This window comes from Tursiops truncatus, chromosome 13 (assembly GCF_011762595.2).
Source record: "Tursiops truncatus isolate mTurTru1 chromosome 13, mTurTru1.mat.Y, whole genome shotgun sequence".
Lineage (NCBI taxonomy): Eukaryota > Metazoa > Chordata > Mammalia > Artiodactyla > Delphinidae > Tursiops > Tursiops truncatus.
The window spans coordinates 29661654-29685279 of record NC_047046.1 but is presented as its reverse complement, the minus strand read 5'-3'; the positions used below and the strand labels follow the sequence as shown (position 1 = coordinate 29685279).

Below are 23626 nucleotides of genomic sequence, written 5' to 3'. Positions count from 1 at the left end.
CTTACTAAAATGTTTAGATGTGGATACCTCTGTGTCCAGGCGCGGCTCTTATGTGCATTAGTGAAGTTGAGGTTCCATTTCTCTACATTCCGTGTGTATGAAAACTTACATTTCATACTGGCAGGAAAGTAATTCATATTGGGTGTCTAAAATCAAGGAAAATGCATGCTGTCTAAAGTAGAAGACTCTGTTTCTTACAGAGCAGGGTGGCTTTGTGTTGGTGTAGGATGCAAGTCCTGACCTGTGTGGCATCCGTGCTGTTGTCATCACGTTCCTGTGGTTCAGTGTCTTGGTCCTGGACCTTGAGGCTATAATATTCACTGTTGCTCATGCGTATTTCATGATGAGTTAAATCATACACATTTAGAATAAAGAGACTAGATTTACTTTTTCCATTTAATTGGTTCATGCACATTTCTAGAGGGTGGATTTGATATTTAAGCTTTGTTAAGAAAGGGCCAGCATGTTTGATAACTGGGGAGACCTTTACATAATCCCACAGATAACATGTTATCATTTAAGAGTGTTTTGGCTAAAATGCTACTATTTTATAGAAAATAAGATAAATGAATTAGGCACTGAATTTGAATTTATAAGTCCTTAGTTACATAAAAATAAACACATTTAAATGAATTTGAAACTTGCCTTTTAAGAAAAATTTATGATGGATTTTTAAAGATCTACACAGTACTAACATAGTTGCTTCTCTCACGTGATTTTGATAGGTGTGAAGAAATTTTGTTTTAGGTGAAAGTTTCTCTGAAGAGTTCCTACAGCTTTGTTCAAAGGATTCTTTTGTCTTTGACCTATTTTTGATGTTTGCATTCTTTTGGAGTCGGAGGTGTGGGACTCCTTCTCTGAATTCACGTGTCAGAGTGTTCAAACTGAGCTGCTCCCCTGGTTGTTGGCTCCTTGGAGGCCAAGCTTCTGCTTTGATCAATTTTTTTTTTTTTTTTTTTTTTGCGGTACGCGGCCCTCTCACTGTTGTGGCCTCTCCTGTTGTGGAGCACAGGCTCCGGACGCACAGGCTCAGCGGCCATGGCTCACGGGCCCAGCCGCTTCGCGGCATGTGGGATCCTCCCAGACTGGGGCACGAACCCGTGTCCCCCGCATTGGCAGGCAGACTCTCAACCACTGCGCCACCAGGGAAGCCCCTGTATTTATTTTTGAAGCTCTGGCAGAATGCTGCATTCAGCACTCTGGACTACAGAGTTTATGGCTGTGACTTTTCTTTTTGAATGCTAACAGTATTATTTTCTGGTGGAGAACTCTTGATTCTCACTTATCCATATATAAGTTCCAGTTTTAAAGCTAATCTATGATTTTGCATATGCTCTTTCTGTACCTGGAAATTTGTGCACTTTTCACTTGTGCAATTTTCTGGGCAGGCGCTGTTGGGGGAAAATTACAAATCTATAAAATGTATGTGAGAGAGAGAGGAGGTTTTGGTCAAGAATTTCAATTAAAATTATCACACACCATGTTTTACTCAGTAAAAAAAAAAAAAGGAATTATTTTCTAACTTTTCTGCCTCAAAATAAAGATTACACAAAAATAAGATTCATATTATTATTTTCCTGTTTGGAGTTGTTGATTTCATTTTGTCAGTGCTAGATTAAGTTACTGATTTATTGTGATGGCATTAAGTGGTTTTCACATAAGGAATGTCAGAGCCCAGATGTAAGCACTATTGATTGTAAAATGCTGCTCAGACTAGGTGACTCTCGAGTGTTTGTGTTTACCGTTACAATCTGTCAGCCTTAGTTTGTGGCTTGTTTCCAGTAATTGGCCTAAAGTTTTTTTTAAATTGAAGTATAGTTGATGTACAAAATTATATAACTTTCAGGGATACAACATAGTGATTCAATATTTTTAAAGGTTATACTCCATTTATAGTTGTAAAATATTGGCTATATTCCCTGTGCTGTACAATATATCCTTGTAGCTTATTTATTTTATACATGGTAGTTTGTACCTCTTAATCCCCTACCCCTCACTTGCCCCTCACCCCTCCCCTTTCCCCTCTGGTAACCACTAGTTTGTCCTCTATATCTGTGAGTCTGTTTCTTTTTTGTTATATTCAAAGTATAGTTTGTTTTACTTGTTTAGATTCCACATATGAAGTATTTTGTCTTTTTCTGACTTATTTCACGTAGCGTAACACCCTCTAGGTCCATCCATGCTATTGCAAATGGCAGGATTTCATTCTTTTTTATAGCTGAATAGTATTCTGTTGTGTATAGTACCACATCTTGGCCTAAAGTTTTAAGTATCGAAAACAACAGAAAGCTACCTTGTGTTCTCATGAGCAATCAGTGTCACTGAATTATGTCACTGAAATGCACATTGGACTAAAAATCTAAAATACTTAGTGTCTGAAAAACATTTGTGTGTGTTTCTGTCCAGTAAGAAAAGCAAAACAATTCGATTTTAGTAACCCAAAATTTCACTTTTCTTTTATTGTAACCCTGTTTCAGATTAAGAAAACATGTAAAGAACTTAAACTTAGAAATTAGATGGGTATTATGTAATGAATAATTTTCAAAGAGTTTGTTTAGATAGTGAACTCACCTTTTGCATTTATGATACAATTTTTACTTATAAAAGAGTAGTCACCCACAACTTTTTGCAACGTGCTTGTATGTACTGAGTTGTATTTTTATGTTGTCAGTCTTGTGACTAGTTAGGAAAAGCAGTTGGCCGCTCATGTAGAACAAGGCATATGCTTAGATTGTAGTTTAATTTTTGCCTGAATTTTTACCTACCTATCTTTAAATAAAAAACAAGTTTTTTTCCCTGAATCGATTGGCATATTTGCTTGATGTTTCTGTGGTTACTATGACTTTTGTTTTGAGTATTGAGTTTGTCCATTATCATTTAGCTTTTGGTTATTCGTCCTCTAAGTGTAGTCTTTTATCTGCTTTAATGGAGGAATTGTATGAACCGTGTGCAGATTAACACTTCATATGGTCAGGATGGCCCTTCTCTGATCTCCCCCAGGGGTAGGCACAGTGGGGAAGAAAGCTGTGTGTTGGATTTCTTTTTTTTTTCTTGATACTTTCTTTCTCTTTTGAATTCGAATGTTCTAAGGAATTAAATCCAAGGTGGATGAACTGAAAGCAGCCTATGACAGAGAGGAGTCTCCAAACTTGGAAGAGTATGAGCCTAACACTGTGGCCAGTTTGCTGAAGCAATACCTGCGGGACCTGCCCGAGAACCTGCTGACCAAGGAGCTGCTGCCCCGCTTTGAAGAGGCTTGTGGGCGGAGCTCAGAGGGCGAGAAGGTGCAGGAGTTCCAGCGCCTGCTGGAGGAGCTGCCTGAGTGTAACCGTCTGCTGATCTCCTGGCTGATCATGCACATGGACCACGTTATTGCCAAGGAGCTGGAAACAAAAATGAACATCCAGAACATTTCTATAGTGCTCAGCCCGACTGTCCAGGTACACGGCCGGCCCTGGGGATGTAGGGAGGGTTTCCTGTTGCTGAGTCACATACCAAGCAGTGAACCAGGGACGGTGGGTAAGGGGTTAGCCTGAATGTTGGCCTTTTTATTTCACAGTGTGGACAGTGTTGGCATGTAAGGTAATGAGCATGTCGGCCTTTTAGCTGCAGCTGTGAAATTTGAATATTGTCCAGTCTTTGGTGTGGTTTGTAAGCAGTTCCTGATGACAGTGATCTGTCCTTAGTGGAAGAGGAGCCCGAGGTACCTGCAGTTACAGTTCATCTGCAGTGTTTTAAGGATTTCAGTTACTTCCTCAAATAGCATTACTGCTTAGTCATATCGCACACACATACAGACTCAGGCTCAAGGGGCCCTAACGTTATTCATTTGGTCAGGGATTTGACCTGAGGACTTCATGAAGAGGTGTATATAGAGTATTTTACAGAATCTTAATCTGAGGAGGCATTTCAGAGAGGTGGGTGGTGTGTTAGTTGGTGTCTCTTTACAACATAAATTCCTGGCCTTCGTTTTCTGCTGCTCACTTGGTGCTTGCGTAGAGCATGTGTTTTCCTTTAATTGGAGTTACTGATATTTCAGTCAGGCCAAGAACAAAGGGCAAAACATGAGATGGGGTTATAGTTTTTATTTTAAGCTTTTTAGCCAATATACCAGGTTATTATTGGTCACTGTTATAACACACTGTTACATGTAAGAGTGTATTTTCTTTCACTGAAGATTCCTTCATTGCTCGTTGATTATATTTTGGAAGCACCATGTTTCTCAAATTTCATATTAGTCAAGTTTTCAGAATTTGGTAAATATTACATTGTTACTTAATATAACTGTAGTAGGGATGTTGGTGTCACAGAAGATTCAGGTGTGTTGTCAGAATAAGTTTTAGGTAGGAAATAATTTCTTGTATTAACTTTTTAGCCAGCGTAACGTCCTGGTCTCTTAGCATTGGAGCATCTATTTAAACACGGGCTCTGGAGTCTGCCCAGAAGCATTCGTCTCTGGAGCAGGGGCTACCACACTCAGCCCAGCTCTGCAGCTGCAGGCTCCTTTGTTCCTTAGTAGATCCAGTTGCATGTGTTAAAATGTATCACAGTAACTTGAAAATAAAGAACATAAGATTTAAAAAATCAATTAATGTTATGGTGCTAAAACAGAACAGATTGATGATCATCAGCCTCTGCATCCAATTCTTGGCTTTTTCCCCACAATTCCTCATAGTGCTGAGTCCATGACTTAACTCATACTTTCTCATTCTCTTCTTTAAATTGGCCACTAATTAGCAAAACATGTCTAGTCACTACTGAGGATGCACTTAGGCAACAGACACAAATGAAATGAAATGATAATTTTAATATTTTTCTTGCAAATCTTTTCTTTTGTTTTTAGATTAGCAATCGTGTCCTATATGTGTTTTTCACACACGTGCAAGAGCTCTTCGGAAATGTGACACTGAAGCAAGTGACGAAACCTCTGCGATGGTCTAACATGGCCACGATGCCCACACTGCCCGAGACCCAGGAGAGCATCAAGGAGGAGATCAGAAGACAGGTGTGTGCAGCCCCCCTCCCAGCCTCCAGAGCCAGCCCTCGCTCTGACCCCATGGGAGACTGCAGTGCTGAGAACGATGGCCTCCTGTTCCATGAACACTTCCTGTGTGTCTGGAGCTGTGTCAGGCACACTCTTCATGGCACACTGAAGCCAGAACTTCCCATCTGGCACTATTTCATGCCAGTTAAGGCAGAACATAATAGTGGACAGAGCACATGTTTGGAAATCAAAAGACCTGGCTTTAAATTCTTGCTCTGCTCCTAATTAGGCATGTTGCTTAACCTCCTTAAGCCTTGGGGATTGCATTTAAAAATGAGTCCTCTCCTAGGTTTGATGTGAAGATTACCTTAAATGAAATAATGCGTTAAAGATGTTCACCATGGTGCCAGGTATGTTGTAAGCAGTCCAAAAATGTTAGCTTATCTGGACAAGGCTGCTTTATTGGCCTTATTTTACAGATAAGAATAATGAAATTTGGAGAAGTTAAATAACTTATGCTATGTCACCTGGTTACTAAGCTGAAGAGCCAGGATTTGACCCCAAATCCTTTGTTTTCCCACTGTGCTACTGAAACAGTGCCATTTGGTTGTGTGTGTTTGGCAAGCTCAGTAAGAAATTCAAGGCTAAGGCGTTTACTTATATTTGATAATTATTACATCTTTTGTTTGCATACAAGTTATCAAATCCCTGCTTGCCTTTCTTCCCTTTTGTCTGCTCTGAGCTCCCATTTCTTAGTAGTTGATGTGCTGGGGAAAGGGATGTGAATTGACTACTGGGAACCATTGTAAATTGATGGATTAGAACCCAATGCTCAGGCAGAAAAAATAAAGATGATTTTTCAGTCATAACCTTGAAAAAACAATTCATGCATTATGTCATTTTTTTAATGATAATTGAAAAGTAGATTCTGCATTTTTAGAAATTGCATGTGGTTTTATTTTAAAATGACAAAACATGGAATCCTATACAGTGTGTGGTGTGTTACTTTCTAGGAGTTTCTTTTGAACTGTTTACATCGAGATCTGCAGGGTGGGATAAAGGATTTATCTAAAGAGGAAAGATTATGGGAAGTACAAAGAATTTTGACAGCCCTCAAAAGAAAACTGAGAGAAGCTAAAAGACAAGTGAGTAAATTTATTATTTTGGCACATCATGTTTATAATGAAATGTAAAAAGAGTGCACTGGAATCTTTTATATACCATTTTAAGTTGTTTTTTTAAAGTACAACCCAATTTATATTGGGTTGGCTGAAAAGTTCGTTCGGGTTTTTGTTTTAAAAAAAAAAGCTGAACGACCTTTTTGGCCAACCCAGTGTAAATACCTTTTGAGGGGAAGTTCCCTGATGGGAGATTTGTTCACATGTTTCTAGTTCTGGATTATTGATCCTTCAGCTTGGTATGAGGGAAATGCTTCATTTAATTTAGAAAGTTGAGTTTTTTAATTAAACAGACTATTTGGCGAAAAGATGTTTTGTCATTTCCTGCTTGGTTGTACCTGTAAACAGTTTTCCAGGCGTGAGAAGCAGTCAGATGGTGATATGTTTCAAAGACTGCAGGGGAGTTTGAGGGCTTTGAGTCAGAAACACATGGAGGTACCGAAGATCAAGAGGGGCTTTCTTTACCTGGTAACAGGCAGGGAGGCGTGTGCCTCATGATGAGCTTGGGGTTCGTGAGCCAGACTGTTGGTCTGCCTCTAGTTTAGTGTGTGTTGCTTGGCGCTGGGACTCTGAGTTTCCGGCCACGCCAAGGCTGAGGTCCCAAATCTCTGGACCCTCTTACAACCCACGTGCAGATTCAATGCCAGGGTCCAAAGACCACTTCCAAGGAACATGAGTTAGCATTTGTCCGAGTGGGACAGCATGGTCCATGGTGGGTCGCAGTTGTGGTTTTGCTAAAAGACAAGACAACCCATGTTGCTTCGAGGGCAGCAGTTTGCACTTACGTGGGGATAGCTTTGTCAGGAAGGAAGCTGTGATGGAGTTTCTACACCTGCACTCTAGGACTAGCAGACACCCTCTGTGTATTTTTCTTCCTTTTTCCCCACTTGCCAGATTATCTATCTTTTGCTTCCAGTGCCTGTTTTTGATTAATTATTCCCTTCATGATTCGGCCTGGAATCAGGTTTTAGTGACAGACCAACCAGTCCTCCTGTGGTCACTGTCCACCATGTGGCATTGCCCATCAGCCTTTAATGAAGGGTCTCTGACCCAGGACAGGGAGGGTCACGTGGGCTCGGCTTCCTTTCTCTTGTTCCTGCATCTCTCTTGGATAAAGGAATTGTGACATAGCAAACCAGAGCCAATATAGAAAGGGATGGATTACCTCTACTTTGCCAGTTTCTTGATGCTGTCTTTTCGTGTCTGCTTATTAATTCACAAAGTGCTCCAAAGGTTCCATCAAGTTGATTTCAACTTTGAGGAATAAATGACTTTTAAAGATAGAAGTAATATAACTCATTATATTAACAGACTAAAAATAAGAAAGCAGGGCTTCCCTGGTGGCGCAGTGGTTGGGAGTCCGCCTGCCGATGCAGGGAACACGGGTTCGTGCCCCAGTCCGGGGGGATCCCACGTGCCGCGGAGCGGCTGTGCCCGTGGGCCATGGCCGCTGGGCCTGCGCGTCCGGAGCCTGTTGCTCTGCGACGGGAGAGGCCGCAGTGGTGAGAGGCCCGCATACCACAAAAAAAAAAAAAAAAAGGAAAAAGAAAGCACAATATCATGTCAGTAGATGCAGAGAAAGCATTTGGCAGAATTTGACACTTAACTCATGACAGAAACTCGCAGTCACTGCCTTTCAGCCCGATAAAGGGCACTTAACAGAAAAAACCTCTGATTTACATTGTGCTTAATGGTGAAAGTCTGAATGCTTTCCTCTAAGATTGGGTATACAAGCAAGGCTTTCTGCTTTTACCACTTCTATTCAACATTGTACTGGAGGTCGTTCTAGCCAGTGCACTAAAACAAGAAAAAAAGGCATATGGATTGGAGAGAAATCAGTCTTTATTATACGTAGATGATGTGATTGTCTCTATATAAAATCCTAAGGAGTCTGTACAAAATCGAATGACTTTAGCGACATTGTAGCATACAGGATCAGATGTACAAGTCTGTTGTATTTCTGTATATTCGCAATGAACTATTGGATAGTGAACCTAAAAAAAATAGACATAAATTAAAAATATATTTATATTTCAATATTGTTAAGATGTTAGGTTTTTACAGATTGATCTGTGGGTTCAATTCCAATCAAAATCTAAACAGGTGATTTTGGTAGAAATTAACAAGCTCTTCTAAAATCTGTGTGGAAATACAGATGACCTAGAATAGCCTAAACAGTTTTGAAAAAGGACAACATTGGAGGGCTCACACTACCTGATACTAAGACTGTAAAGCTATAGTAATCAAGACAGTCTGTATTGGATAAGGATAGATACATAGAAAAGAAAGTCCAGAAATAGACCAATACATGTATGGGCAGTTAATTTTCAACAAAGATGCTAAGACAATTGACTAGGGAAGTTTTTTCTTTTCAACAAATGGTGCTGGAACAATTGGATATTTATATGCAAAAAAAAAAGAAGAAGCTGACTTTTTCCTTCTTTCCACACAACATATACAAAAATTAGCTCCAAATGAATCATACACTAAGACCTAAAAAAACTTCCAGAAGTAAACAGAGGAGAAGAATCTTACTGACTTTGGCTTAGGCAGTGATTTTTTTTTTTTTTTAATTTTATTGCAGTATGGTTGATTTACAGTGTTATGTTAATTTCTGCTGTACAGCAAAGTACCTCAGTTATAAGTATATATATTCTTTTTCATATTCTTTTCCATATGGTTTTTCACAGGATATTGAATATAGTTCCCTGTGCTATACAGTAGGACCCTGTTGTTTATCCATCCTATATATATACTAGTTTGCATCGGCTAATCCCAAACTCCTAATCCATCATCCCTCTCCTACCCCTCTCCCCCTTGGCAACCACAAGTCTGTTCTTTATGTCTGTGAGTCTGTTTCAGTTTCGTAGATAAGTTTGAGTCATGTTTTAGATTCCACATCTAAGTGATATATATGGTATTTGTCTTTCTCTTTCTAGCTTACTTCACTTAGTATGATAATCTCTAGGTCTATCCATGTAGCTGCAAATGGCTTTTTTTATGGCTGAGTAATATTCCTTTATATATATACCACATCATCTTTATCCATCTGTTGATGGACATTTAGGTAGTTTCCATGTCTTGGCTATTGTGCATAGTGCTGCTGTGAACATAGTGGTGTATCTTTTCGAATTATAGTTTTGTCTGGATATATGCCCAGGAGTGGGATTACTGGATCATTATGGCAGCTCTATTTTTCAGTGTTTTGAGGAACCTGCACCAATTTACATTCCCACCAACAGTGTAGGGGGGTTCCCTTCTCTCTACACCTTCTCCAACATTTATTATTTGTAAGATTTTTAATGATGGCCATTCTGACCAGCGTGAGGTGGTACCTCATTGTAGTTTTAATTTGCATTTCTCTAATAATTAGTGATGATGATTTCATCTTTTCATGTGCCTGTTGGCCATCTGTATTTTTTCCTTGGAGAAATGTCTATTTAGGTTTTCTGCCCATTATTTTTTCTTTTGCGGTACGCGGGCCTCTCACTGTTGTGGACTCTCCCGTTGCAGAGCACAGGCTCCGGACGCACAGGCTCAGCGGCCATGGCTCACGGGCCTAGCCGCTCCGCAGCATGTGGAATCTTCCTGGACCGGGGCACGAACCCATGTTCCCTGCATCGGCAGGCGGACTCTCAACCACTGCGCCACCAGTGAAGCCCTTCTGCCCATTTTTGATTGGGTTTTTTGTTTTTTTGTTACTGAGTTGTATGAGCTGTTTGAGTGATTTCTTAAATAGGACACAAGGTCCTTGAACTATGAAATAAAAATTTGGTAAATTACATTTCATCAAAACATGCTCTTCAAAAGATACTAAGAAGATGAATATGCAAGCCAGAGACTGACAGAATAGTTGCAAAAAACACACTTGATAAAGGACTTGAACTAGTATGTATAAAAAACTCTCAAGACAAACCAATTTTTTTTAAACTTTATTTTTTTAGAACAGTTTTAGGTTCATAGCAGAATTGAGGGAAAGGTACAGAGAATTCCCATATACCCCTTCCCCCCTCATGCTTAGCCTCCCTCATTATCAGCATCTCCTGCCAGAGTGGTACATTTGTTACAATAACAAGTCAATTCTAAAAAGGCAAAAATTTGAACAGGCACTTTACTGAAGATTATATATGGATGGTAAATAAGCACATGTGAAGATGCTGAACATCATTAGTCATTAAGGAAATAGAACTTAAAATCACGAGATACTACTACACACCAACCAGAATGACTAAAATTAAAAGTACCAAGTGTTGACAAGAATGTGGAGCAGCTGGAACTCTCCTGTATTGCTCTTGGTTCAATCATTTTGGAAAACAGTTGGAATTTTCTTTTAAAGTTAAGCATGAGGTTACCATCTGACCCAGCAATCCCACTTCTAGGTATTTATCTAACAGAAGAAGGCATATACCCACACAAAGCAAATACACAGTGTTCATAACAGGTCTTGTTAAAATTGCTCAAAACTAGAAAGGACTGAAATGTCCATCAGCTGGTGAATGGATGAACAAATTGGGGTACATTCACATCATGGAATATTACTCAGTAAACTACTGATACAAACGACAAAATAGACGAATCAAAATTAGCAATGTGCCAGATAAAAGAGACTACTTACTGATTAATTCAGTTTATATGAAACATAAGAAAAGACAAAACCAGAGCAGTGGAAAGCAGGTTAGTGGTTGCCAGGGGCAGCATATGGTGGAAGAGCCCAAGGGCACTTGGTGGTGATGGAGATGTTCAGTGTCGTGATTGTGACGGTGGTTACTTGACTGTATACAGTCGTCAAAACCAGTTGAACTGTATGCTTAAAATCAACCCCCTCCAAAGAAAAGAAAGTATTACAGAAGGTAATTTATGTGGGAGCATTCTGGAAATGGTGAGCACATTAAAATTGAACATTTTTCTTCCAGTGCAGCCACAAACTGAGATGCACACATTATTTTCAAAGCCCAGTTAGCAGATGCCCATATGTCCAGATGGTTCAGCTGACTGTGTCACTCTTATTTTTTCAGTTCTAGGAGGTGAGAAGGAAACTTCTGGACTGGTGATGGTGTGAATTTGTTGAATGTGTTAACAGTAGGCTGACCAGTGCTTTTCATTTCTCTCACTTGACAGGAGTGTGAAACCAAGATTGCACAAGAGATAGCCAGTCTTTCAAAAGAGGATGTTTCCAAAGAAGAAATGAATGAAAATGAGGAAGTCATAAATATTCTTCTTGCCCAGGTAAGCTAAACTTTTTATTTTGTAAGATTCTTTTTTTAAAAATAAAAATTGTGTATATTTAAGGTGTACAACATGATGATTTGATACACCTCTACATAGTGAAATGATTACTGCAATCAAGCTAATTAACATTATCCTCTCACACAGTTACCTTTCTTTTGTGATGAGAGCACCTGAAGTCTGCTCTCGTAGTATATTTCCAGTATTCAGTACAGTATCATTAACTATCATCATCATTATTAGATCTCTAGACTTAGTCATTCAACATTAAGTGCAACTTGGTATTTTTTGACCAATACCTCCCTATTTTCCCCACCCTCCAGCCCCTGGTAACCACTGTTCGACTCTCTGCTTCTATGAACTCGACTTTTTCTTAGATTCCACAAATGAGTGAGATCGTACAGTATTTGTCTTTTTCTGTCTGGCTTATTTCACTTAGCCTAATGTCCTCCAGGTTGATCTATGCTGTATTAAATGGCAGGATTGCCTTCTTATGTCTGATTAATATTCATGGTGTGTGTATATGTGTTTACGTGTTTTATTTTTTAAATATTTATTTGTTTTTTTGGCTGTGTCGGGTCTTAGTTGTGGCACGCGGGATTTTTCATTGCGGCACTTGGGCTCTTCGCTTCGTTGCAGTGCGTGCACGGGCTTCTCTCTAGTTATGGCGCGTGGGCTTAGTTGCCCTGTGGCATGTGGGATCTTAATTCCCCAACCAGGGATCGAACTGGCATCCCCAACATTACGAGATGGATTCTTAACCACTGGACCACCAGGGAAGTCCCTATGTTTTTTATATATGTTTATATATATATGTGTGTGTGTGTGTGTGTGTATACATGTGTATTATAAATATATATATATATATCACATCTTTATTCATTGATCCATTGACCATTTGGTAGTTTTCATATTTTGACTATTGTGAATAATGCAGTGAACATGGGGGTGCAGATATTTCTTCAATATCCTGTTTTCATTTACTTTGGGTATATATCCAGAAGTGGGATTGCTAGATCATGTGACAGTTCTATTTTGTAATTTTGGAGGAACCTCCATACTGTTTTCCATAGTGGCTGCATCAATTTACCTTCCCACTAAAACAGCACAAGGGTTTCCTTGCTCCACATCCTCGCCAGCACTTGTTATCTTTTGTTTTTTGATAAAAGCCATTCTGACAGGTGGAAGGTGTTATCTCATTGTGGTTTTGATTTGCTTTTCCCTGATGATCAGTGACACTGGGCATTTTTTCATATATCTGGCCATTTGTATGTCTTCTTTTGAGAAATGTTTATTTAGGTCCTTTGCCCATTTTTTAATTGGGTTGTTTGTTTTCTTACTATTGAGTTGTTTGAGTTCTTTATATATATGTAAACTCCTTATCAGATGTAGGGTTTGCAAATATTTTCTCTCATTCCATAGGTTGTCTCTTCACTCCTTTGTTGCCTTTGCTATGTGGAAGCTTTTCAGTTTGATGCAGTCCCATTTGTCTATTGTATATTTGTGCTTTTGGGGTCATATCTAAAAAATTATTGCTCAGACTCAATGCCAAGAAACTTTCTCCCTATGTTTTCTTCTAATAGTTTTATGGTTTCAGGTCTTATATTTAAGTCTTTACTCCATTTTGAGGTGATTACTGTGTATGGAGTGAGATAAGGTAAGGATTCGTTTTCACTCTTTTGCATGCGGAAAACCAGTTTCTCAACACCATTTATTAAAGAGCCTGTCCTTTCTCCATTGTGTAGTAGCATCGTTGTCAAAGATCAATTGACCACAAATGTGTGGATTTATTTCTGGACTCGGTTCTGCTCCATTGGTGTATACGTCTGTTTTTTTATGCCAGTACCACACTGTTTTGATTGTAGAATGATGCCTCCAACTTTGTTCATCTCGTTTAATTGCTTTGGCAAAAAAAAAGGGAGAGAGAGAGAGAGATTGCTCTGGCTATTTATTACAGTCTTTTGTGGTTCTGTATGAATTATAGGATTGTTTTTTCTATTTCTGTGAGAAACTCCATTGGAATTTTGATAGAGATTCCAATGAATCTGTAGATCACTTTGGTAGTATGGAAATTTTAACATTATTTCCTCCAATCCATGAACGTGGGATATCTAAATTTATTGCCTTTTTTTAATGCTATTGTAAATGGAATTGTTTTCTTAATTTCTTTTTGAGATGGTTGTTAGCATATAGAAATGCAACTGATATTTGTATGTTGATTTTGTATTCTGCAACTTTATTAAATTTATTAGTTCTGACACTTATTTGGTGGAATCTTTATGGTTTTCTGTGTATAAGATCATGTCATCTGCAGACAGTCAATTTTAATTCTTTACAGTTTGGATACCTTTTATGTCTTGTTTAATTACTCTGGCTAAGACTTCAGTACTATATTGAACAGAATGGGCATCTTGTCTTTTTTCTGATCTTAGAAGAAATGCTTTCAGCCTTTCACTGGGGTATAATGTTATCTGTGGGCCTGTCATATGAGCATATCATGTCACTGTGTATGTTCCTTCTGTACTCACTTTGTTGAGAGTTTTTATTATGAAAGGATGTTGAATCTTGTCAAATGCTTTTTTGAATCTTTTGTGACAATACTATTTTTATCCCTCATTTTGTTAATGTGGTATATCACATTATTGGTTTGTGTTATGTTGAACCATCCTTGTATCCCAGAGATAAATCCCACCTGATCGTGGTGTATGATCTTTTAAATGTATTGTTGAATTTGGTTTGTTAGCATGTTTTTTGAGGACTTTTGCATGTGTGTGCATCAGGGATAGTGGCCTCTTTCTTTTCTTGTGGTGTAATCTGGCTCTGGCACGAGGGTGATGCTGGCCTCGTAAAATGTGTTTGGGAATGTTCCTGCCTCTTCAATTGTCCAGAAGAGCTTGAGAAGGATTGGTGTTAATTCTTCTTTAAATGTTTGGTAGAATTCACCCATGAAGCTATCTGGTTCTGCTCTTTTCTTGGTTGGGAGGTTTTTGACTACTGGGTCAATCTTTTTACTCGTTATTGGTCTGTTCAGATTTTCTATTTCTTCATGATTCAGTCTTGGTGGGTTTTAATGCCTCTAAGAACTTACCCAGGAAGAAATGGCAAATAGAGGGACTCAAAACAACAACAACAACAAAAAAAACTTACCCATTTTTTCTAGGTTATCTAGTTTGTTGGCATCATAGTAGTATCTTATAATTCTTTGTATTTCTGTGGTATCAGCTGTAATGTTTTCCCTTTCATTTATAATTTTATTTAAGTCCCCTCTAAATCTAGGTAAAGGTTTGTCAATTTTGCTTATCTTTTAAAAAACCAATTCTTCATTTCATTGACCTTTGGTATTGCTTTTCTCGTCTCCACTTCATTTATTTTTGCTCTGATTTTAGTATTTTCTTCTTTTTGCTAATTTTAGGTTTAGTTTGTTCTTTCTCTAGTTCCTTGAGGTATACACTGTTTGAAATCTTTTTTCTTAGTGTAGGCATTTGGCACTATAAACTTCCCTCTTCAAACTGCTTTTTCTGCATCCCTTAAGTTTTGGTATGTTGTGCTTCCATTTGCATTTGTCTCAAGATAATACTTGATTTCTTCGTTGACCCATTGGTTGTTCAGGAGTGTGTTGCCAGACTGCTGATGGTCATTTTATATTATAATTTGAGAAGCTCAACTACAGAGGTATGAATCTTTTAACCAAACTTATGAGAAGATTTAGAGGTTTTAGAGGGGCTTACTTGTTGTATTTATTTGGCCCTACCTTTATGTAGTGTTTGCGTAAATGTTCAGCTGGAGGAAGAAACTACCTTTTGTACTGAGTGATTGCTTCTTACTGGAGACTGTTCTAGCTGTTTTATTTCATCTCATTTCACTCACACACAGGTCTTGAGTTACAGGTATTTCCTCTAATTTACAAATTAGTCTAGTTATTCCATATTAATGAGATTGGACTTCAGTATTTTAAATTTGTTCTTCCTGATGTCACAAAGTTTGAGATCCTTGAAATGTAACAGATTTTAGCTGATAGTCGTTGCTAATAACACCTTTTAGATATTTTATTCTCTGCCGGTGAAAGTCAGTTGTTGGAGATGAATTGTTCGATTATTCATTAATCAATTTGGCAAAGAGCTCTTGAGTTTCTACTGTATTTCCAGGCAGAGAGCTAAAGATGAGCTCTTTTCTTTCTGAATTTCTCACTCAACCTTATTCTGTTCTGGAAATTCCCAGAGTTTAACCAGAAAGGAATGAAGTTTTAGGCTCTGACAGCATAGTCAGTGCTCCCAGAAACTCACGTATGTGGGATACCTAAAGCCCTACAAGTTTCAATCCTTTTTTGTCACTTCTGAAAATACATTGTTTTGCCTACCAGGGACGTATAACTCTTCTCCCCTGAAGAGAGAATCAAGTCCCAAATTTGTCTTTATTTCAGAGTTTTCAGTCTGGTATTTCTTGGAACAGTAGCTTTCCTAAGTGCACTGAGGTAAAGGATGAGCCTCTCTGCATTTGGAAACACCTGGGGAATATGGATATCACATCTCCGAGAGAGAGTCTTTATGCACATGGGAGGCTTTGGGTAGTTGACTTTAGAATTTGACCCTAGCGTCTTTCACATTTGATCACAGGTTCTTATCCTCTCGCTACCTGTTAGTTTGGGAAAAAATGCTGTAGACCTTTGCTGCCTCCAGCTAATTTCTGTAGCTTTCCATCTCTGTTACCTCCTAAGTTTTGTCTGCTTTGGTTCTTTTCAGTAGGTTGAAAGGGCTAGCTAGATCTTGGTCAGATAGGGATTTATATCCCCTTAGGTGAGCTAATCAGTTTTAGAAATGCGTATTCTGTTAAAGGAGAATATTTACTGTTTTTTAAATATTATCTCTGGGGATGTGGGTTGAGGAAGATGGTGGCTTGTGGTGAGGAAAAATTCCTTCTGTGAACATCTTTCCATCACTAGATCTACTTTCAGGTGATGCTGATACCAGCTTCTCATCTCCTGGGTCCTTCTTTCCTAGTGACACTGTCAAAGCCCACTGTGGCCCTAAAATAGATTTCTCAGTGGGAAGGCATTCAGAAAGGGCTGGGAAGCAAAAACACACGGAGTCACTTGAACTTTGCTTTGTGCCCAGTGTGCTGGCAGCATGCAGAGCCTTTGCAAAAGAAGGATTCCTAAGTGGCGTTTTATGTCTTGAGAAAAATCTAGTCATTCCTCCCAAACAACTTAGTCTACCTTTTCTCAAAGAAGCCTTTTCTTGACATTAGGGAAATGGGGTATTTTTTGGGTGTGCAGTACAACAAGCTTTCCCATAACTTGTGTTAGTGTATGGGGTGAAACAATTCAGGGTGACAGGAGACCCCAAAAGAGTGACATTTCCTAGACTCAGACTCTTCAAGGTGTTCACCAGTGGTCATTATTTAGGAGAATGAGATCCTGACTGAACAGGAGGAGCTCCTGGCCATGGAGCAGTTCCTGCGCCGACAGATCGCCTCGGAGAAAGAAGAGATGGAACGCCTCCGAGCGGAGATCGCCGAGATCCAGAGGTGAGGGAGAGCCGCGGGCTGGTTTCCAGGGATGCCGACTGCGGCGCGAGCACAGGTGGCCAGCGCTCAGCCTTCCGTGTGGAGGCGTCAGAGTGACCCTTCAGTTTCTTCTTTATTAAGTCTTAAGGACGGTGCAGTATCGAGTGCAGCCATGGAAAGCTGGTCAGTCTAGAGGCAGACGACGGGCCTGTCTCTGCTGGCCGGTAACGCGCTTCCCGCCCTGTCCCCGCCCCCGCGCAGCCGCCAGCAGCACGGCCGCAGCGAGACCGAGGAGTACTCATCAGAGAGCGAGAGCGAGAGCGAGGACGAGGACGAGCTGCAGCTCATCCTGCAGGACCTGCAGCGGCAGAACGAGGAGCTGGAGGTGGGCGCGGGGGACCCGAGGCTGCACTGAAGTCATGGCAAGCGCGGGGCTCCCGGCAGACGTGTTCTGCTTGCCGTCGGTAACCGACGGGCAGGCCGAGGAGGGGGACTTTGGGGGGCGTCCCACCGGGAGCGTGCAGGGCATACACAGTGTGGGGAGCCGGCAGCACGCTGACCAGTCTCCCTTCTCGCCCTCCCCTCCTCACAGAGGAGACCGAGGGCTGTGGGCGGCTTCCCCTCCCTCAGGCAGGTGCCAGGACAGACCTGCACGCCGGATCCCAGCTCGGGAGTCCTCTCCCCAGAGCTGCGGGCCGAGGCCAGGGGGCCGTGGGAGACGGGCCAGCTGGCAGCACCTCGTCCTGCTCAGCATTTTACAGAGCATACGAACATGCTGAGCAGGAAAACGGTCCTCCAGAACTTCAGCGCTCGGGCTGTAGGTCAGGCTGCTGCAATGAAGGGAACAGCCCCCTGGTCTGAACAAGGGCCCCCGCCCCATCTGGCCGCCCACCAGGTCGGCACAGGGCCGTTCGGAGTGGGCAGGAAAGGAAGGGATGGGACCCGGGAAGGGCGCCGAGCGAGCAGGGCTGAGCAGCTGCCCCTGCTGGAGGAGGGAGGTCTGTGGGGCAGGGCGTCACCTGGACTTCACGGACTGAGGGCGGGTAGCTCCGGTGTGGCGCCAGGTTTCTGTGGTCAGCGGGAGTTGTTGTCCGCAGCCTTCTTGCTGATGTGAGCACTGTTGTCCCTGTCCCTCAAGATCAAGAACAACCACCTGAACCAGGCGATTCACGAGGAGCGTGAGGCCATCATCGAGCTGCGGGTGCAGCTCCGCCTGCTCCAGCTGCAGCGCACCCGGCCTGAGCCCCAGGCTGAGCCCGAGCCCATCGCCAGGGAGCCGCCCCCGAGCGGCAAAGAGCAGCCTCGGCCTTCGCCCGGCAGGGACAGGAAGGAAACGCCCATCTGAGCGCCACCCGCCCGTCCGGAGCAGTGGCCTGGAGCCCCGTCAGCGCCGCCTCCACTGTCCCCACTGTAAAGATGCCTCCTCCACGCGGGCGGTGCTCACCGCAGGTGACACGAGGACAGAGCGGCACGCGGTGCGGGCTTGTCGGGCACAGATGAGTTTCCAGCTAGTGTCAGCTTCTTTGAAGATTAATTTCCTTTGTTAAAATAACTATTTTAACCCTTGAGTGGCTTCTTTTTAAACCAAAAATCGTCTTTCTTTCCTTTTTATTACGGCAGAATCAGGATTTTTCTCTCGTTCAAGGGGGAACCAAACAAGGCAGCCTCACTCCTGCCCGTGCCGTGTCCCCTTCCAGGGTCTCTGCTGCCCGCCATTCTCGCCTGTGCCTTCACGCCTCCGTGGTGCAGATTCTGTCCTGGGAGCCGCCTCACATTTCCCGACTGGCCTGAGTGGCTCTCACGGGGGTGACCTTCCCTGCCCCACACCCCGGGCCCAAGTCACCACAGCAGCCTGTGCAGCTGCAGACACAGCTGCTCCGGAGCCTGCCTGCCGGCCAGGGTCACCACAGCCACCCGGCTCCTGCTGCCTGGGATCAGCAGATGCTTGTCACTGGGTTGTGGGAGCGGCTGCCTGGACCCGGGGCATCCACACAGAGGATTTGTTTCTCCAACCTGCCACTAGAACAGAACGTCGTGGGTTGCTGCTTGGGCTAGAATGTAAGCATCTCTTTGCCTGAAAAAGCCATATGGATGGGTAGCTATGCTCTTACACAAGATTTCAGATGTCAGTGTCCACAGGGGCCGGGTGAACTGCTGCTGGGTGCCCAGTTGACCAGGCTGAGCGATAGGAAATGGCTTTCCTCTGGAGTCAGCCGTAGTCCTGACCCCACCACGTCTCTGGCAACCCGAGGTGTCTGGGAGGCCGGCTCGTAGGCACTCGGTCCAGTCCTGCTGTGTCCGAATACGTGGCTCCACGAGGTTGTCAGCTCTCACGGCTGTGAAGACAAACCCCACACACTCAAGGTGATGGAAACACCCCCTGCCCCCGAGGGCTCTGTCCTCTCCTCCTGGTTAGTATTTATTTTCAGCACCTGTTTAATGCTGTTTTTTATTCTCTACCTATTGCACTGTTGTGACTTGTTGGCCATTATTTGATTTTTGTACGAAAAAAGCTTTGTTATAGAAATCAGCATACTATTTTTTTAAATCTGGAGAGAAGATATTACGGTGACTGAAAATACGGTCAGGTGTCAAATATAAGTGTATAAAAGCCTTCTTGCCGTCCTGTCGGTCATGTTACATTCATTTTATATTTGCTGGCAATACTGAAGGGATTCTTTTGTGTTTAAACTCTAATTTCTATCACAGTGTCATGAATTTTTAAAATTAGTATTTCATCACAGTTGTCTCAGTGTTGGTTAACTAATTTTTGCCAGGACCATTATTGATCAAGCAAATAAATTCAACAGCCATTTGAGGAAAAAAAATTCCGTTTTTCGTAGCTGTTCTTTCTTTGAAATAACTGAGTGCCCTGTAGCTGGCAAGGAGTTGGTTTGATTTCATTCAAGGTCCAGGAGCGCAGAGAACCTTGTGTGTCAACTCACATTGCATCCCTCACCTCAGCAGGGTCAACGCCCACTTGCTGGTCAGCAGGCTTTGCCGCCATCAGGACGACTCCTCCTCCTCCACACTGGCTCGTGCTGAGCTGGCCTGGATCTGCAGCTGCTTCTGTGAGCAATGCCCTGGTTCCGGTGGGAGGTGAGCTCCGTCCTTCCAGCCGATGCACAGGTCAGCTGGCCTGATTTGGCAGAAAGGCTGGTCACGGCCAGGTCACTTTCCTGTAGGGGACTGCAGGCGTCAGGCAGATCACTGTCCTGGTGCTGATCATGCGCCTCCCGGTTGACAGTTTCAGGTTCCAGTTCTGGGGAAGTGAAAAGTATGATTTAGTCTCAGTTTGGTGACGTGGGGGCTTCGTTTAGGGCAGGGGTCCCCAACCCCGGGCCATAGACCTAGGAACTGGGATGCACAGCAGGAGATGAGCAGTGGACAAGCGAAGCTTCATCTGTATTTACAGCCACTCCCTATCACTCGCATTACCTCCTGAGCTCCACCTTCTGTCAGATCAGCAGTGGCATTAGATTCTCATAGGAGCGTGAACCCTACCGTGAACTGCACATGCGAGGGATCTAGGGTGCGGCTCCTTATGAGAATCTAATGCCTGATGATCTGAGGTAGAGCTGAGGCAGTGATGCTAGGTCTGGGGAGCAGCTGCAAATATAGATTATCGTTAGCAGAGAGGTTTGACTGCACAGAGAGCATAATCAATTGCTTGCAGACTCATATTGAAACCCTATCAGTGAGTGGCAAGTGAAAACAAGCTCAGGGCTCCCACTGATTCTGCATTATGGTGAGTTGTATAATTAATTATTTCATTATATTTTACAATGTAATAATAGAAATGTAATGTTTTTGAATCATCCCCAAACTGCTGCCCCCCCACCCCCATGGAAGAATTGTCTTCCATGAAACTGGTCCCTGGTGCCACAAACGTTGGGGGCTGTTGGTTTAGGGGACTCCATTTTGGGCCCACTGTTTTGTCTTTTAACAATTACCCCTTTTAATCAGACTCTCAGCCTGAGAATTGTGATCAAGATTTCAGGCATTGGCCCTGCTCCCAGCTACTGCTCTGGAGCTCTCACAGCTTTTGCTGAGTCCGTGTGGGCTCACATTCTTTAAGCTGGTTGTTCTTTTTGTTCTTTTCTGATGTTCCAGACTTAGGGAGATCATTTGCTCGGTGGTTAGCGGCTGCAAACATGCATTGAACGCTTTTGAGAGAATCCAGTGCACCAGGGTGCCTACTATGATTATCCAAGCAGGATCGTCCCATGTCTGGGGTCGCCAAGGCCCTAAGCAGTCAAAGTCAAGTAAATCAAAGAAAGAGCCTATTGAAGGAATCATTCTCTTAAGCCATGTGGCTTGTGCAGTGATCTTACGGAGCTGAATTTCCACGTCCCCAGAAGTGTCAATCCAGGTGCAGCAGGTGGTGTTGGCCACAGCACAGATAACCTCATTGCTCAGCTAAAACGTGACCACGAGCTATCCTATTATCAAGAACAACTTTGGCCAGAGAGTCTGGGGATTTTTTGCTGGGCAGCTCTTGCTTTAGCAGCAGATTCTGCAGTATCCTGGAGAGTTAAGGAGAGGTCCCTGATCATAGCCTCACTTGCACTTTCTCCTAGCCAGGAAAGTGGAGATTTGCTGAGGGAAGTGAATTTTGAATCATGAATGCCTTCTGGTAATTTTGGCTTGAGTCTGTGGCTCAGGAGTGGAAAGGTGACAGCCAGGGAGGCCAGTAAAATTTCAGGATCTGCAGGCTGCACAGGTGGTTTTCTTCTGGTTACCCTTGTCTCGTGTCCCTTCTTTAGCCTGGATGCAATATTCTCTGGGTTTGGGGTTGCTAACCAGAGGTGGGGAAGTGGACCCAGGGTCCTGATATGATAGAGAGAAGGCTGAGTTTCTTCCATAGAAACTGTCACTTTGGGAATCAGGGCGAAGTTTGTGATGGACAGAACTACCTGCTCATCAGCCTCTTGGCAAGTCCAGCAGTTACTTGGAGGTCTTACCACCCACCTTGGCGATGGCCTGAGACAATGGCATTCTCTTTCCAGGCCAGAGCAAAGCAAAAGGTGAACAAAAGAATCAGAAAGGCCTTCATGGGGTAGGAGTTAGGAAAAGGATGGCCAGGGAGGGAAGGAGGAATGGAAAGAAATGTGGAAAGAAAGGTTCTCAATCCTCTTGATCTGACATCTTGGGAAGAAGCATCCTACCTTGATGTCAGCTGCTCCTCTTACCCGGTCGGTTTGATTTGAGGTCTCCAGCGTTTGCAGGGGCCCAGATGCCCGGCAGAGTCTTTTTCAGCTGTGAAATGCCCAAGGTTCAACACCTTGTAATTTGGCAGCAGTGTCAGTGGTCAAGAGTCCTCGATAGGGTCCTTTCTGTGAGTCTCAATTTTGCAAAAGCGTCTGAGTAAAACAGTAACTGTCTGTAAATGACGGAAGACTTAAAAATGTAATCTAATATCTATGTTTCACAAGGTGAGAGGCAAATCCTTTGAGATTTTCCAGGAGCCCTCTGGGAAACCTCAAAGTTTACTATGAGGTCAAAAAGACTCTTATTTAGTAATTTGATTTTAAGAGAATGTCAAAATATCAAACATTTGATTAAATAGGATCACAAATCATTATGATATAATAATGCATCAAAGTGACAGTACCAGATATTAAATGCAAATAGAGAAGGTAAACAAAAGCTAGTGCTCCTTATGTTGAGAAGACTGGGTTTTGTTAAGTAAGAAAAGACCTGATAAAGACAACATGAAGCAGAGTCAGTTATTTTGGTAACGCACAAAATTTTTGCTGTCCAGGCAGGTTAATTAAAAGGTAAAACAAACAACAGGGCTTCCCTGGTGGCGCAGTGGTTGAGAGTCCGCCTGCCGATGCAGGGGACGTGGGTTCGTGCCCCGGTCTGGGAGGATCCCACATGCCGCCGAGCAGCTGGGCCCGTGAGCCATGGCCGCTGAGCCTGCGCGTCCGGAGCCTGTGCTCCGCAACGGGAGGGGCCGCAGTGGTGAGAGGCCCGCGTACCGCAAAAAAAACCACAAAAAACAACTAGTTCTTTAAAGAGCACACCAATAATCGAAGACAACTTTGTCTTTTTAACAGAGGGAAAAATCAAATTCTAATTTTGCACCTGTGTAGCTTGATGATAAAACTTATTTTTTAAAAAACACAGCCAAATCCTGCAGCCTATGGGGAAGAAAACACATTCACAGAAAGATAGACAAGATGAAAAGGCAGAGGGCTATGTACCAGATGAAGGAACAAGATAAAACCCCAGAAAAACAACTAAATGAAGTGGAGATAGGCTGCCTTCCAGAAAAAGAATTCAGAATAATGACAGTGAAATGATCCAGGACCTCGGAAAAAGACTGGAGGCAAAGATTGAGAAGATGCAAGAAATGTTTAACAAAGACCTAGAAGAATTAAAGAACAAACAAACAGATGAACAATACAATAACTGAAATGAAAACTACACTAGAAGGAATCAATAGCAGAACAACTGAGGCAGAAGAACAGATAAGTGACCTGCAAGACAGAATGGTGGAATTGACTGTTGTGGAACAGAATAAAGAAAAAAGAATGAAAAGAAATGAAGACAGCCTAAGAGACCTCTGGGACAACATTAAATGCAGTAACACTCACATTACAGGGGTCCGAGAAGGACAAGAGAGAGAGAAAGGACCAGAGAAAGTATTTGAAGAGATTATAGTCAAAAACTTCTCTAACATGGGAAAGGAAATAGCCACCCAAGTCCAGGAAGCGCAGTGTGTCCCATA

The 23626-nt window shown here is 42.5% G+C and overlaps 1 protein-coding gene across 6 annotated transcripts in view; it reads left to right on the top strand.

Moving 5' to 3' along the window:
• The window catches only part of RALBP1 (ralA binding protein 1), a 44117-nt gene extending 25661 nt beyond the window's left edge, over window positions 1-18456 (top strand). For 3 of the 6 annotated variants that reach the window (XM_019920644.3, XM_019920645.3, XM_019920646.3), the window contains exons 4-11: window positions 3091-3440; window positions 4844-5005; window positions 5998-6129; window positions 11281-11388; window positions 16790-16911; window positions 17152-17275; window positions 17483-17785; window positions 18029-18456. In XM_019920644.3, coding sequence (XP_019776203.1) covers window positions 3091-3440; window positions 4844-5005; window positions 5998-6129; window positions 11281-11388; window positions 16790-16911; window positions 17152-17275; window positions 17483-17785; window positions 18029-18235 — 1508 coding nt within the window. In that variant the 3' untranslated portion in view covers window positions 18236-18456. Of the gene's footprint in view, window positions 1-3090; window positions 3441-4843; window positions 5006-5997; window positions 6130-11280; window positions 11389-16789; window positions 16912-17031; window positions 17276-17482; window positions 17786-18028 lie in introns of those variants that run through there. The other 3 variants (XM_073790527.1, XM_073790528.1, XM_019920649.3) reach the window with 3 other exon arrangements.
• Window positions 18457-23626: the final 5170 nt, after the last annotated feature.